Source organism: Rattus norvegicus, chromosome 14, assembly GCF_021556685.1.
Source record: "Rattus norvegicus strain SHRSP/BbbUtx chromosome 14, alternate assembly SHRSP_T2T, whole genome shotgun sequence".
NCBI lineage: Eukaryota > Metazoa > Chordata > Mammalia > Rodentia > Muridae > Rattus > Rattus norvegicus.
In genome coordinates this window covers 108,863,158-108,876,683 of record NC_141547.1, presented here as the reverse complement: position 1 = coordinate 108,876,683, position 13,526 = coordinate 108,863,158, and the positions used below count along the sequence as shown (strand labels likewise).

Below are 13,526 nucleotides of genomic sequence, written 5' to 3'. Positions count from 1 at the left end.
CTATACTGTTAAAACAAGGATATTAGATTGTATATAACAAATAAAAGTATAGAGAGTGTAGAACCTCACCTGACTGTATGAACTTGTTGATAATCGAAGAAGATCTCTGATCATATCTTGATGTATTTTTTTGTACTCACAACCCTCAACAGTTAGTGTTCGCAACTTTAAAAAGAAATAATAAATAAAGTTTTGAATTATTTATTGAAAGTCCATTTAATTGTGAAAAATACCACAGTAATTATTTCTTAGAACGGTGCATCGAGAGGTGACTACTGAGATACTCGCCTCGTGCTGCAGCATCACTCTGTCAATTAGTAGTGCTCTGATATGTTGCTTTTTTCCATGGAGCTGGAAAACAAATAGCAAACACCTCAACGTTTTCACTAAGTGACTTCAACAGTGGATTCCTGAATCCCCTAATGAATATTACTTCAAAACTAAGGGTAGAGCCAGACACAGTGGGACATACCTTTAATCTCAGAAGTAGATGGATCACTTTGAGTTCCAGGCCACCCAAGGCTACACAGATTGACCAAGTCTCAAAATAAAACCAAACAAGCCAATAACAACAACAAAACAGCCAAGCCAGACCATGAAAATGGACACAGGGCAGAAAAAGTGACTGAAGAGCAAAACCAACTGCCACATGCCTGACGACCCGAGTTCAGACCTGGGAGCTGAGAACGTTGTCCTCTGAACTCCACTCTCACAGATGCATGCCTCAGTAGATTTATAGAAAATAATCAGCAATTGCTATCCTTTAGTCATCAAAGCCCTCCAATTTTATCTTTTGTACAAACACTTCTATCTGCATCTTAAAAGCCTTGATTCAGGCTTTTCTCCGCCTAGATTCTAAATGTGACAGAACATTCTATAGTATATTTATGTATCTTCCCTATATTCACATCGAATCCATCCTAGCTTTCAGTTAGGTGTGGTGGCTCATGTTTACAATACATATTTCTTTTACTGGCTTTCCACTGCTGGATATAAAACCAAACTACTGACCTAAATTACCTTCAGGCCTTCTTCCACAGCCTGACATAGCTTCCACTCCTGCTCACATATTCTTCTATCTCCAGTGTCCAGCACAGATAATATAGGTATTTAGAGACTCAATGTGATCACCATCATTGTTCAGAAAAGCTTCAGACTATTTTTTCCTTCCACATATCTAAAGAAGGCTAAACTGATTCTCATATTGGATCACTTAATTAACACAAGAAATGCCTTTCCTTAGATTCACGTGAAGTTCATACCTGTGGGCAATTTTCCCTTTTTTTTTTTTTAAATTTTCTCATACTTTTATAAGATAGCCTGAATGCTAAAATGATGAGTAACAAATGTTATCACTCAATAAATTATTTTTAGGGCCTCACACATGCTAGAAAAGCACTTTTTTTTTTTTTTGGGTTCTTTTTTTCGGAGCTGGGGACCGAACCCCAGGCCTTGCGCTTCCTAGGTAAGCGCCCTACCACTGAGCTAAATCCCCAGCCCCTAGAAAAGCATTCTAAAAGTAAACAATGGACTAAGAAACAGGATTCGTTTGACATGTTTCATGCTTATAATCCTCATATAATATTCATTTTCTAAAATATTTTTTAAAAAGTCATATATTTTATTATTATATAGCAAGAATCCTATAGCAAAAAGGAAGAGGAGAAAAAGGCTGGTTTCATGCAATACTCTTAAAACCACTACTTATAGGGAAAATTTCTTCTATAAACAATAACCTTCAAATCAGGATTATGCTGTTTTTCAAAAATAGTAACTTAGAATTTCAGGTGAAAATACTGACCCGATTTTCCATTGATTTCTTTACTAAATTAAAGCTTTTCCAGCGAGAGTCAAATTCATGTTTATGAGATCCTTGGAATTGCAGAAGGTCTCCAATGATCTGTGTTAAAGAATTGTAACATTTATTCAGAAGTCACCAGTTAAGCACATTAACCATTATGGAGCTGTGGGGCCACTTCTACCTTTATGATAAGAAACAACGATTTGGTATCATCTTCTGAATTATCAAGTATGTGGCCTAAAATAGGAGAAGAAAAAAAGTTTTAGCTAATATCTTAAATTATTATATAAACCCCAATCTGCTGTCTAAATGGGGGGGGGGGGTGATATTCACCCTATTTCAACTAAAAAAAAAAATTAAGTAAAAGCACACCTGCCACAGGGTATAATTTTAAAAGGTGTAGGAATGCAGGGAAGTTACAGGTATATATACTTACTAAGAAGTTTCCTTATGACACTAGCAATTACTTCTCGGTGGTTTTCTTTGGATAGGTCTATTTAAGAAATAATAAAGAGAAGGTATTTTAGACATGGAAAGTTCCTGATTTTATTTGTTTTTAACAACAGCTTATCTGAAGGCCCTTCTGAAAAGAAAAGGGGAAGACAGATGACTTTGCCTTTAACATAGTTAAATTAGTGGCTGAGTATGACACAGACTAACATTCAAAACTTCAAGTTTAAAGCTTAAGCAGAGAATTGAGGCGCACACCTGTAACTTCAACACCTCAGTGGGTAAAATGGGATGGCAGATGGTTCAAGGCTAGACTGGTCTACAAAGAAAGACCCTGTTTCCAGTCAATCCATAAATGAATAAACAGACAAACATATCCGAGCATGGTGAGTCACATCTGCAATCTCAGCACTTGGGAATAAGAGGCAGAAAGATCAGGAGCTGAAGGCAAGATGAGCCGCAAAAGACTGCTCTCAAACAACCAAAAGAAAATAATTATTTATGAAATATTTTGTCAAGAAGGTAGGGAAGAGATGGTTTGGGGTTAAAAGCACTTGCTGCTCTTACACAGGATAGGAGTTCAGTTCTCAGCACCCATATGGCATCTCATGACCAGCTCTAACTTAAACTCCAGGGCATCTGACACCTTCTTCTGACCTCCATGGGAATGGTACACATACATACATGCAGAAAACACACATACATGTCAAATAAAAAATAAATATATACTTTTTTAAAGTGGGGGGGGGAGAGAAAATACTATTGGGTGGCCCACATCCAATAGTTACACACCTTAGAAACTAATGTATGTAACTAATTAACCCATCAGTAAGAAAATTTACTGTCTTTCTATTAAAGTTATAGTCCAAACTTTGAATTAGTATAATAGAACACAGTTGATGGGTGGGAGTATAACATCAAATTAAGTCTCAGTGGTAGAACACTTGTCTATCCTCCTCCAATCTCCAGCTATGATTCTCAACACCACATCAAAAATTTTAATTGAATTAAAACTCACTAGATGAACAGCTACAAAAATCACTAGAATATAAAGGCTCCAATATTCTCATCCACTTTAATGTATCATCCTAAAACAATAAAATATGGCTGGTGGAATGGCTTGGCTGGTAAAGGTCTTTCCAATGACTGACAGCCTAAGTTTGAGCCCCAGAATCAACACAATAGAAAAAGAATCCACTCCAGGAAGCTGTCTTCTGACCATGGAGTGTACCTGTACACACGCAAATAAGTAACTGCACTTTTAATTAAAAAAAAAATAAAATGTACATTATATAACAAAGCTTACATCTAGACACAGAAAGCAATGAAATTTACAGACCCAATCTCTCTTATGTATTGTCAATTCTTTATATAATAATTTCTAAAGCCAGAGGCAGAGACAGGAAGATCTCTATGAGCTTGAGGCCAGCCTTGGTTACATAGTGAGATTCTGTCTCAGAAACATGGACATTTAGTTTCTTCAGAGAGAAAGAAAACGACTGTTGTATAGTGCATATATTTTATATACTACAAAGAATCTAAGATTTATAACTACAAAACTACTAGTACCATTCTAATCCTTACAAAAAAAACCACACAGAACCTCTATAGATCTATGTCAATTAGTATTCACATACCATGTTCCAGTCCGGTATACAATTTTGTTTCCTCTAAGGACACCATACTTGGTACCCTGTATAAAAACAAGAGAGTTTGCCTTTATTAATAATATAAATACAAAAGGCCAAAGGGAAAAAAAACCTCATTGTTACAATGTTTACATTACAAAGATAATGCCCTGTATCAAATTTCTACTCTTTAGTACTTCAATTCCTTATACTTCTGAAGATTAATGCTGCTGTATCAGTAAGAACATATAAACTGACTTAAAGAAAATGTTAATTTAGTGCCTTCAAGAAAAAAAAATCTCTCAATAGACATTATATTGAGAACTGAATTTTCAAATGGAAAAACTTAAACACATTGATAAGTATTTATACATCTGCAAAAAGAAAACAGATTTATTATTTATATAATTATACTTTAAAACTCAGTCAACTTTTATTGCTGAAGTAACTAAGACAGCATACATGGCTCTCTAAATAATTATTACTCTTCCTGTTTTTAAATCACCAAAATTGACCTTTCCTAACATAGTAGTAAAATGTAGTTTCTAAATGAGTATTTAGAAATGTTTAATCTTCACTAAAGATGAGTCATAAGCCAGGCATAGTAGTCTGCAATCCCAGAACTCTGGAATGCTGAGGCATAAAGATCAGTGTGGCTGCAGAGCCTCGGGCAAGCCTGGATTAAAAAGTAAAACACTTGAAAACACCAAAAGAAATATGTCAAGTATAACCAGACCCAGCTAAGCGGAACAGATGGCTAAGAATTACCTTTAGGTTTATGAGAACCCATTTTATGGGAGAGTAAGAATTTATACATCTGATTTTTCCCAATTTCAAAGTTTAAGACTTGGCTCAAGCTACTTTAATATGAGGAGAAGATACATTCTAAGATGAAGAACATTGGCACAAGTGCAAAGGAAGAACAGAATGAACAAATCCAACATAGGGCAATGTAATAATACACAAAAACTGTTATTACCTAATACTATAAGCTTGCAACATGTCTAATGGAAGGAAACACCACTTTTAAATTAACATACCAAGGGTACCCCAAAAAGCAGCTAAACTCAAAGCATTATGTCTGACTTACAAATCCTAACCATAGACAGCTATGACTTAGAGTACTCAAGTGTCGGATCCTCAACTATGCTGTTGACCATAACTCAGGTCCTAGGAGAGCAAATCTTGAAACCAAACCTACAGAATATAAACAAGAATTGGTTCTTTTCCACTAATGTATTTTAAGATTCCTTAACATTTTATAGTATAAAATGCTACTTTGCTTTTATGAGATTTTCTAAAAGTAGGTTTTCTATAAAGAAACAAGTGTAACGAGTGTAAATTTCAGCATTTTTGTTAACGCTTTATGATCAAAAATTAGTATGTACCCACAAATCCAAGTCAGAAAAGCATAAGAAAGCCTTACCAATGAGCTTCAAGTCTCTAGTGCACTAAATAGAAAAGAACAATGACCAAGTGTGTGGGAGCCATTACCACCTTCTTGGTGGAACATGGGAAAGGGTTTGTTGTTATCCCTGGTGTATGAGAACAGAAACCTTCACTGAGGATACAAAACCACTAGTTGTTTCAGTAAAACTCTAGCTCTATTTGTTTCATATTCAGTACCACATAATACTAAATCAGTCATACTACTACCTTAATAAGATTAAAAATAATTTGTACTGTTATTTTCCAAAATTGTTCCTGCATAAAAAAACATATCAAATGTGTGTAGAGAAATCACGATCAATATAATGCTTGCTGTACCAGGCTATGAAGTTAGACTCCAGAACCCAAGTAAAAAGCTGACTGTGGTGCCCAGTGCTAGGGAGAATGTACAGAAGAAACTTGGAGGCTTATTAGACAAAGCAGCAAACCCAGGTAATGGAGAAACCCTATCTCAAACACTAAGGTGGAGAATGATGGGGGAAGAGGTCCAACAGAAACCTCTGGCCTCCACGTGTAGACCCCACACAAGACACACACAGCACATATACTACACACACACTATCACTTAACAGTCTATAGACCCCACACAAGACACACACAGCACATATACTACACACACACTATCACTTAACAGTCTATAGACCCCACACAAGACACACACAGCACATATCTGCACCCCACACTACACACACTATCACTAAACAGTCTACAGAGAGCTTCAATATATGGATCTCTGGCTCTTCTAATAGCAATCATATTGAAAAACAAGGACTACCTGAAAAGCCTGCATCTAATTTCTTAAATTTATGTGTCAACTCTGAATTGCTTTCTATCATTCATCCTAAATGATACCCTGCATTATTTCATGGTCTGTTGCCTAATATCAAATAGGAAAAATAAGAAATCTACTTTTTAAAGATTTTAAAGTATTGAATCTTAAAAATAGTTTATTTATTTCCTACTTTTGGAACACAAATTAAAATACAACTTCCATATCACTCATATATAAGATACTTAATTATATTTAAACTTCAATTATATTTAAAATTTAAGGTACTAAATTAAAATACAACTTCCATATCACTCATATATAAGATACTTAATTATATTTAAACTTCAATTATATTTAAAATTTAAGGTACTAAATTTTGTTACCAAGATTTCTCTTTATATTCACTTATCTAAGAATCAACTTTAATTTGATCTCATTCTACCTATCACAAATTAACTCTAGTTGGTTTGACTTATTTTACAGCAAATGTATCTGAATGAGTATATACATCATATATGGTAGCAAAATGTCCATATACTCGAGGTCAGCCTGTGTTACACAGAGAAAACAAACAGAGCAACAGCAGCAAACTACAATTTAAGTTCCATATTCCCCTGGTATAAAGTCCACTCTGCTCACTCATTCGTTCATTAATTCATTTTAGCAGCTAGTATCATTTGCCTTGAAAACTAAACACAATTCTGGAAAAACAATTCCAATATGTCTCACTATAAGCAGTTTTACATGTTAATAATAATGGAATAAAATCAGTTCCACTGTTCCTAGACCAGGCCACCCACTTGAAAACAAAATATCTTAGACTATCATATTATCTGTCTTATTAGATAGCAATTGTCTTACACTTAGGAAGAATTAAAACACTGGTGGCAAACAGAGGATGCTAAAAAAAAAATGAAGAAATGACAAAAATATAAAGGCAAAAAACACAAGTCAGATGTGTACAAAAATTGGATCAATTGTCATAAAACAGGCACAAACGATATTATATATAAGTATTCCACCTTGCTTTCCCAAGAACCCTTTCCCATCCTGAATAAATAAAAAGATTTGCAATCAAGCCACTGGCAGGTGTGCCCCCGTAATATACAAGTGTTTCACAAGAGACAGTTGGCCATCTCTGTGTACCCAGCTCTCTGCATCAACAGCAGATGAAACTAACACAACTGAAGAGCTACCAGGGGACAGAGGACTGCTAGGAGGAACTTTATACGCTGGATCTTTAAAAGTAAGTGTAAGAATAGATTTTCATGTCTGACACACAAAGCTTTTAAAAATCAATGAAAACAATCAGAAGGTGAAGTAAGGAGAAAACAGGGTTACTCACCGTGGAGTAGTAACTGTTTCCTTTCCTGTGTGCAGCTTCCCCAGCAGTGCTGGGTAGTTCCCTGGAGGTGCCAAGAGAGGTTAGCTAGCCCTGCCCCTCATTGTATATGCAACACAACCTTTCACACATCAACGAAATGGTCTCAAGCTTAGATGGTAAGAGCTTTTTGAGTGGACAGTTAGTAAAAGCTGAGATCCCAAAAATGATTTGACTATGATGTAACAGATCAGAGGAAAGGCAAACAAAGTAAAAGAAGTATTTGGAGATGAAAATGGTGACTCCTCTACCTTGAGTAACCCTGTTTTTTAGATGTTAGTTTCTGCATCCTGTAATATCTGGTTAGGCCTAAAAGATGATAACAGAAATTGAACTGAAAAAGGAGAAAACTGAGGATTTCAGGACTAAAGGTAATGTCCAAACTTCCTGTGTGACAACGGAAAGACATAATACAATTTTCACATCTATACAGGTAGAACTGTACCTCCTAACTACTGTAGCAGTAGTGCCTCTCTCAAAGTCCCAGTAGCAATGAAGGGAGAAATTCCATTCTAAGATTCATTCAGGAATGTATGGCATCGAACAAAACTGTGAAAACTTCAAACTGTTTTGTTTCAAGTTGTATTAAGCTGAAAACATTTTTAGCCTTAATTACCCTCAAGGACCTTATGCATACACTTTGACACTCAAAAGTTTATGGCAATTACAGGCATTAAGTGACACCCCCCTCCCCAAACACACATGCTCCATCTTCTACTTTTAAACTTTGGATTTAGCTTTTTGTATTTGTCTGTCACTCAGTGTCTAGCATAGAAAAAAAGTTTTGCACTTAGTAGCCATTTCCCTAATAGTGAAATGAAGACCGTCAGATAAACTCCATTAAAAACAAAGCTACTTAGAAGTAAAGTGGGCTTCCGTTTTCGTCACAGTTTTCCAGAGGACAAATACAATATCACCAACAAATACAGAAACCAGACCTGATTTGATACTGAGTCACTTGACTAACAGAACATGATACACTTTTTTATACATAAAACTTAGATGAAGAATTTAAACACACATTGAAAAATAGTTTTTGAGTTACCAATAGTTTCCCGAATTGATGTGGTATTTTAACACCTGAGGCTTAACACCACTATAATGCATATGTGGGTTTTCCTCCACTGCCTTCCCACTAAGAGTATATCTGCCTCAGTGTTCTTTTCCTCTCTCAGCTTCTAACTGCTGACAGTCTCTGTGAACTGTACTCTATGCACTCTTCACACTTGGGTGTCACAGATGCAGCCATTATTTAATTTTTTTTCCAACTCAATTCAGATGATTTTTAACAACTATTTTACTATAGGAGAGTAAGCATTTTAGAAGTTTTAAAGGCTATTTTATTAGTTTCGGATTCAAGTGAAAATGGTGCACAAGGGAAATAAAAGCACAAAGTTGTGCTCCACATTTCTGGATAAAAACAATTCAAATTACTGCTAGAAATATTTTGTTAATTATTTAAAAGCCAATGGAAAGTTTTTGTTTGCTTGTTTTCTTTGGTTTATATTTTTAATTCCCACTTAATAGATAAGAGCCCTGGCTACTTCTCTAGAGGACCTAGGTTTGATTCCCAGCACCCACATACATGACGGCTCACAGTTACATGGAATCTATAATTCCAGTTCCATGGAGATATGTTGCCTATGCATATAAAATAATGAAATAAAGTAAAATATTCAAGTTCATGTTTGGCAATTTAAATCAAAGAGATGATGACCTGTTTCTACTCTAAACAATGTAGTTATTATTCTGCATAGATACAGAACCTGTGTTTTAACATGTAAATTGTTCTTTGACTTTAAAAACTATATTTAATGCATTCTGTATGACATCATTATATTTTGTATTAAATTTTTATCCAAAAGTGAGGGTTTCTGCATCTCCCTACCCGCAAGTTCTTTCTGAGACAAAACCCAACCTTCTGCCTCAGCCTCCTACAAATTCAAGCCTGGCTAAATTTAAAAAATCTAAAGCATAAAAGTTTTCAGTCTATATTTCTGGTGGAAAACTTCATGAATAGAATTCAGTGTCTATTTCAGAGCTTAAATAGTATTGTATTATATTATGTGGCATTTATTAATATACTCTTTTTTTTTTTAAGGAAAAAGCATCTCATAAAAATCAAATGGTCATTCGTTCAAACTTGGAATTTTCCTGCCTCAGCCACTTCAATACATATGTGAAGCACTGAATCTGGTTTATAAGGAATTTTTGTCACAATGAAAGTTCACTTCGAAAGAGAAGACACAGCCAGGCTTGGTGGCTCACACCTGTAATCCCAATATGCTGGAGGCTTAAGGTAGAAGCACTGGTTTCAGGCTTAGCCAATTCTACAGAGGGACCTTAATCTCAAAGAAACAAAGAAAGAAAGAAACAAACAAAAAATCCAACCAGTCAAGCAAAGAGAAGACCCCAGAAAGACGAAGACTTGCCTCAGTTCACTACATGCCAAGATGTGCTGCAAGGCAAGCCCTCCAGCCTCCTCATCCAACTGCATTCCAACCATCTAAGACACATGCTTGAGCTCTCAGACCAATCACTACATCAGATGGCCACAGTACTTCCTTATCAGCACTTCCTGTACACCTCTATTGACACACCCAATTTGGTAAACGTGAAACAGCGCTTTGTGTGCTATGCAAGGACTGTTTTTACAATATGGCACAGGGTTAAAATCATTAGAGAGAAAAGGTTCAAAGGGTTCTCATTTTTAAGTATATTTGAAAATTAATCTTTCTTAATAAAAATAAACATTGATAAAATAGATGAGAGAAAAAATCTAATTCCTTTTCAAAGACTCACCAAGTTCAAAGACTCACAAGCTTAAAGAAGATTTTACCTCCTAAAATTATACTATTATTTCTAAACTTAACACTCTAAAGTTCTGTAAGAAATGTTTTTAGGATGGAATAATAGGTATGTTTTGTAAAGTATAATTCCTAGCGACCATACAAAGTATGGTCATGTCCCTAAACACTCTTCCACCAAAGCCTTCTGTGTTTCTATTAAAAAACAAAAAGCAAAAAACTGCAAATAATCTCTCTGATCCCCAATTTTTAAGGATAGCTATCTACTCACTTTTTTTTTATGTGATCTTTATTAGCTTTCTCAGCAATAAAATAGATGCTGGGAGAGATTTCACAATAACTCAGCTGCTAACTTCTCATGCTAAGCAGTACTTCATGGCACCCCCCTTTGCACCGCCCGGATGGCAGCACCAGCAGCGGGTTAAATATTCTATATGATGCACCAAACAGCAACATCGAAGGAAATGTTCGTAAAGACTCTTCTATAGGATTGGTTTTGGCTGCAGGATCCTAACTCGATGCTGACTATTGGCTAAATAGGATTTGTTTTGTTTGTTTGCTTTTTTAAAAAGAAGAGTATAATCTTAAATTAATACTTCCTGTTGTTTTAAAATGTACTATCATGTAAATATATTCTAACTTGCAACAATAAGAAAAATCTGATTAAAAACCTTAAACAATTTCACAGACCTAAATTATACCCTAGGTATTTATTTATTTATTTATTTTTGCCCTTAAACCTACAAATACGAACGATTAAATAATTCAGAAACAATATCAAGAACAAAAGCAGTAGCCCACGAAGTAGGTAAACTTAGTCAAATATCAAAAGAGTAAGACATGTTTTTTGGTTTGTTTTTTTGATTTGTTTTGTTTTGTTTTTACTTACAAGTTAGTAACTGGCTCTCCTTTCAGTGGAGGTAGAAGGTTCCCTGAACCAATCAAGCAGTTGTGTACTATAGTCAGACTCTGTAGAATATCATCTCTAGACAATACAAGAAATAGTCATATTTTAGAAGATATCTAATATATTTTATCAAGTTTATCACTTACACAAACATATTTATTGCTAATATTAGGCCTACTTACACTTAATCAGGCTTTAAAGAATCACAAATAATAACTAACTAAACTCTGAGGCTAGTTTAGTTTAATTAATACAAAGATCTTTACCACTAATAAGAAGTAACAAGAGAAAGCATGTCTACCTTATTTCAACTTTTAAACATAGAATTGGGGGAAAAAAAAAAAATCTAGCTACAGAAGAATCGGAAAAAAAAAAGATAAAAGATAAAAAAAAAACTTTACATATGTGCTTCCAAAAAGCAGTTCAGCATATTGTATAAGTAGGTGCTAGTCAATGAAACTTCTTCCACCAAATCTTACTTATGTCTATTAAAGATTTCTGGCATTTGATAAATACTAAATTTCATCTTATTATTATTTCTGGAACTTTCAAAAATTTAAACTATAAAGGCCCAAAGGATTAAAAATAGCTATTTCTTGTTAAATTCCTATGGAAAATAAAAATCTCAGTTAAATAACATCAATGTCGGGCTGGAGAGATGGCTCAGCCGTTAAAGGCTAGGCTCACAACCAAAAATATAACATCAATGTCAACAATGAGAACTACTAGAAAGTATCAATGAATTTCTATATTCAGTAGAGATAAAGGTATTTCCTTTGAAAGGGATATACCTCACCTAAACTTTCTAATACAAGCAAAGGAAATTGCTCAGTAGAAAAGTGTTTCTGCCAAAAAAACAAAAAAACAAACAAACAAACAAAAAAACCTGGGATGGTAATGTGGGGTTAGTTTTCTATTTAAGATGTTTCGGTTTTATCAGTGTGGTGGGTACAGGCCTTTGCTCCTAGCACTTAGGAAACAGAGACAGACAGATCTCTTAAGTTCCTGGACTATATGGTAAGAACCTGTCTCAAAATAAAACAAAAACAGAAAAAGAAGATATAAACAAACAATACAAAAACCTTAAAATGTTTAGATGGGACCGGAATTATTAGCACAATGTCTATCTAGCACGCATGATGTCTTGGGTTTGACCCAGCGTTGACCTAGGTATGAAGGGACGATTATGCTACTAGCATTTGGGAAGTGGAGGCAAAAGAATCAGAAGTTCAGGGTCTTCAAAAACCCAAACTAAACCACACATCCAAAACAACAGTTGAAACATTGGTGAATTTTGTTATATAGTGTTCAATGTTTTTCTTAGTACATTTAATGTACATTTTGAAAACAAACATTGGATATGTTTATGTATCATGTGGCTACAGATGAAATAGAGGTTAAGAGTACTTGTTTCTCTTGCAGAGGACCTGGGTTCAGTTTGAGCAACCACATGGTGGCTCACAACCAGCAACTCTAAGTTCCAGGGAATCCAAAGCCTTCTATGATATGCACATAGTATAAACATACAGGGGAAACACTCATACACATAAAAATCAAATAAACCTTCAAAAGAAGATTTAAAAGAAAAAGGAAATATATGCATATAACAAAGGTTGGGGCAGGCACTGAGGTTTTAAAAATACAAATTGATAATAGAAGAAGACTAACCTAGACATTTCAAGTTCTCCATCTCCACAACGCTGGAGTTTGATAAGCTCAGGCTGAAGAAAGGATTGTAACAAATAGAAGGCAAAAGAGACCTCCTCTGAAGAAGGAACATGCCACTGTATCCCCAGATTCCACAGATCTCCAGGCTTTCCCCAGTCCTAGAAAACAGAAGCTTTTCACTACGTTGTTGAGTCCAAGAAAAACATGTACATATTTCTAAATACTCCTAAAGTTTAAAGGCAGACATATAAGTAATATGAGGCAATATATACAAAAGAGACTTATAAAATTTCATTTTTAATTACTCCTGAATGTCTCCATAAAAGGCACTTAATAAGCATTTACTGTAGGAGAGAAAACAAGTTTATATGAAGCCAGCTAGTTCAGGACTAAAATTATATATAACTCTTGAAGTTAGATATGGCACACACAGCTACTGCAAAAAGGTAGAAGACTACCCAGGCACCAGCTATCACAGCACAGGAGTAGATGACACAGGAAGATCACAACTTCAAGGCAGACCTAGGCTACATAGCAGGAAGGAAGGGTAGAGTTTTAGCTCTGTGACAAGTTAAAAAGCACAAGGTTACTACATTCCAGTAACAACTTTTTCTGGAAAGTTTTTTCATTTTGTTTGTTTATTCATTTATTTATTATAAGTAA

The 13,526-nt window shown here is 34.9% G+C and overlaps 1 protein-coding gene across 3 annotated transcripts in view; it reads right to left on the bottom strand.

The window, feature by feature from the left end:
- Psme4 (proteasome activator subunit 4) overlaps positions 1 to 13,526 on the bottom strand; it is a 103,635-nt gene that overhangs the window by 43,917 nt on the left and 46,192 nt on the right. For 2 of the 3 annotated variants that reach the window (NM_001025140.2, XM_087584143.1), the window contains 8 exon segments: positions 70 to 165; positions 289 to 351; positions 1,802 to 1,900; positions 1,983 to 2,038; positions 2,238 to 2,294; positions 3,889 to 3,944; positions 11,178 to 11,273; positions 12,864 to 13,021. In NM_001025140.2, the coding sequence (NP_001020311.2) occupies positions 70 to 165; positions 289 to 351; positions 1,802 to 1,900; positions 1,983 to 2,038; positions 2,238 to 2,294; positions 3,889 to 3,944; positions 11,178 to 11,273; positions 12,864 to 13,021 (681 nt within the window). 3 annotated transcript variants of the gene reach the window in all.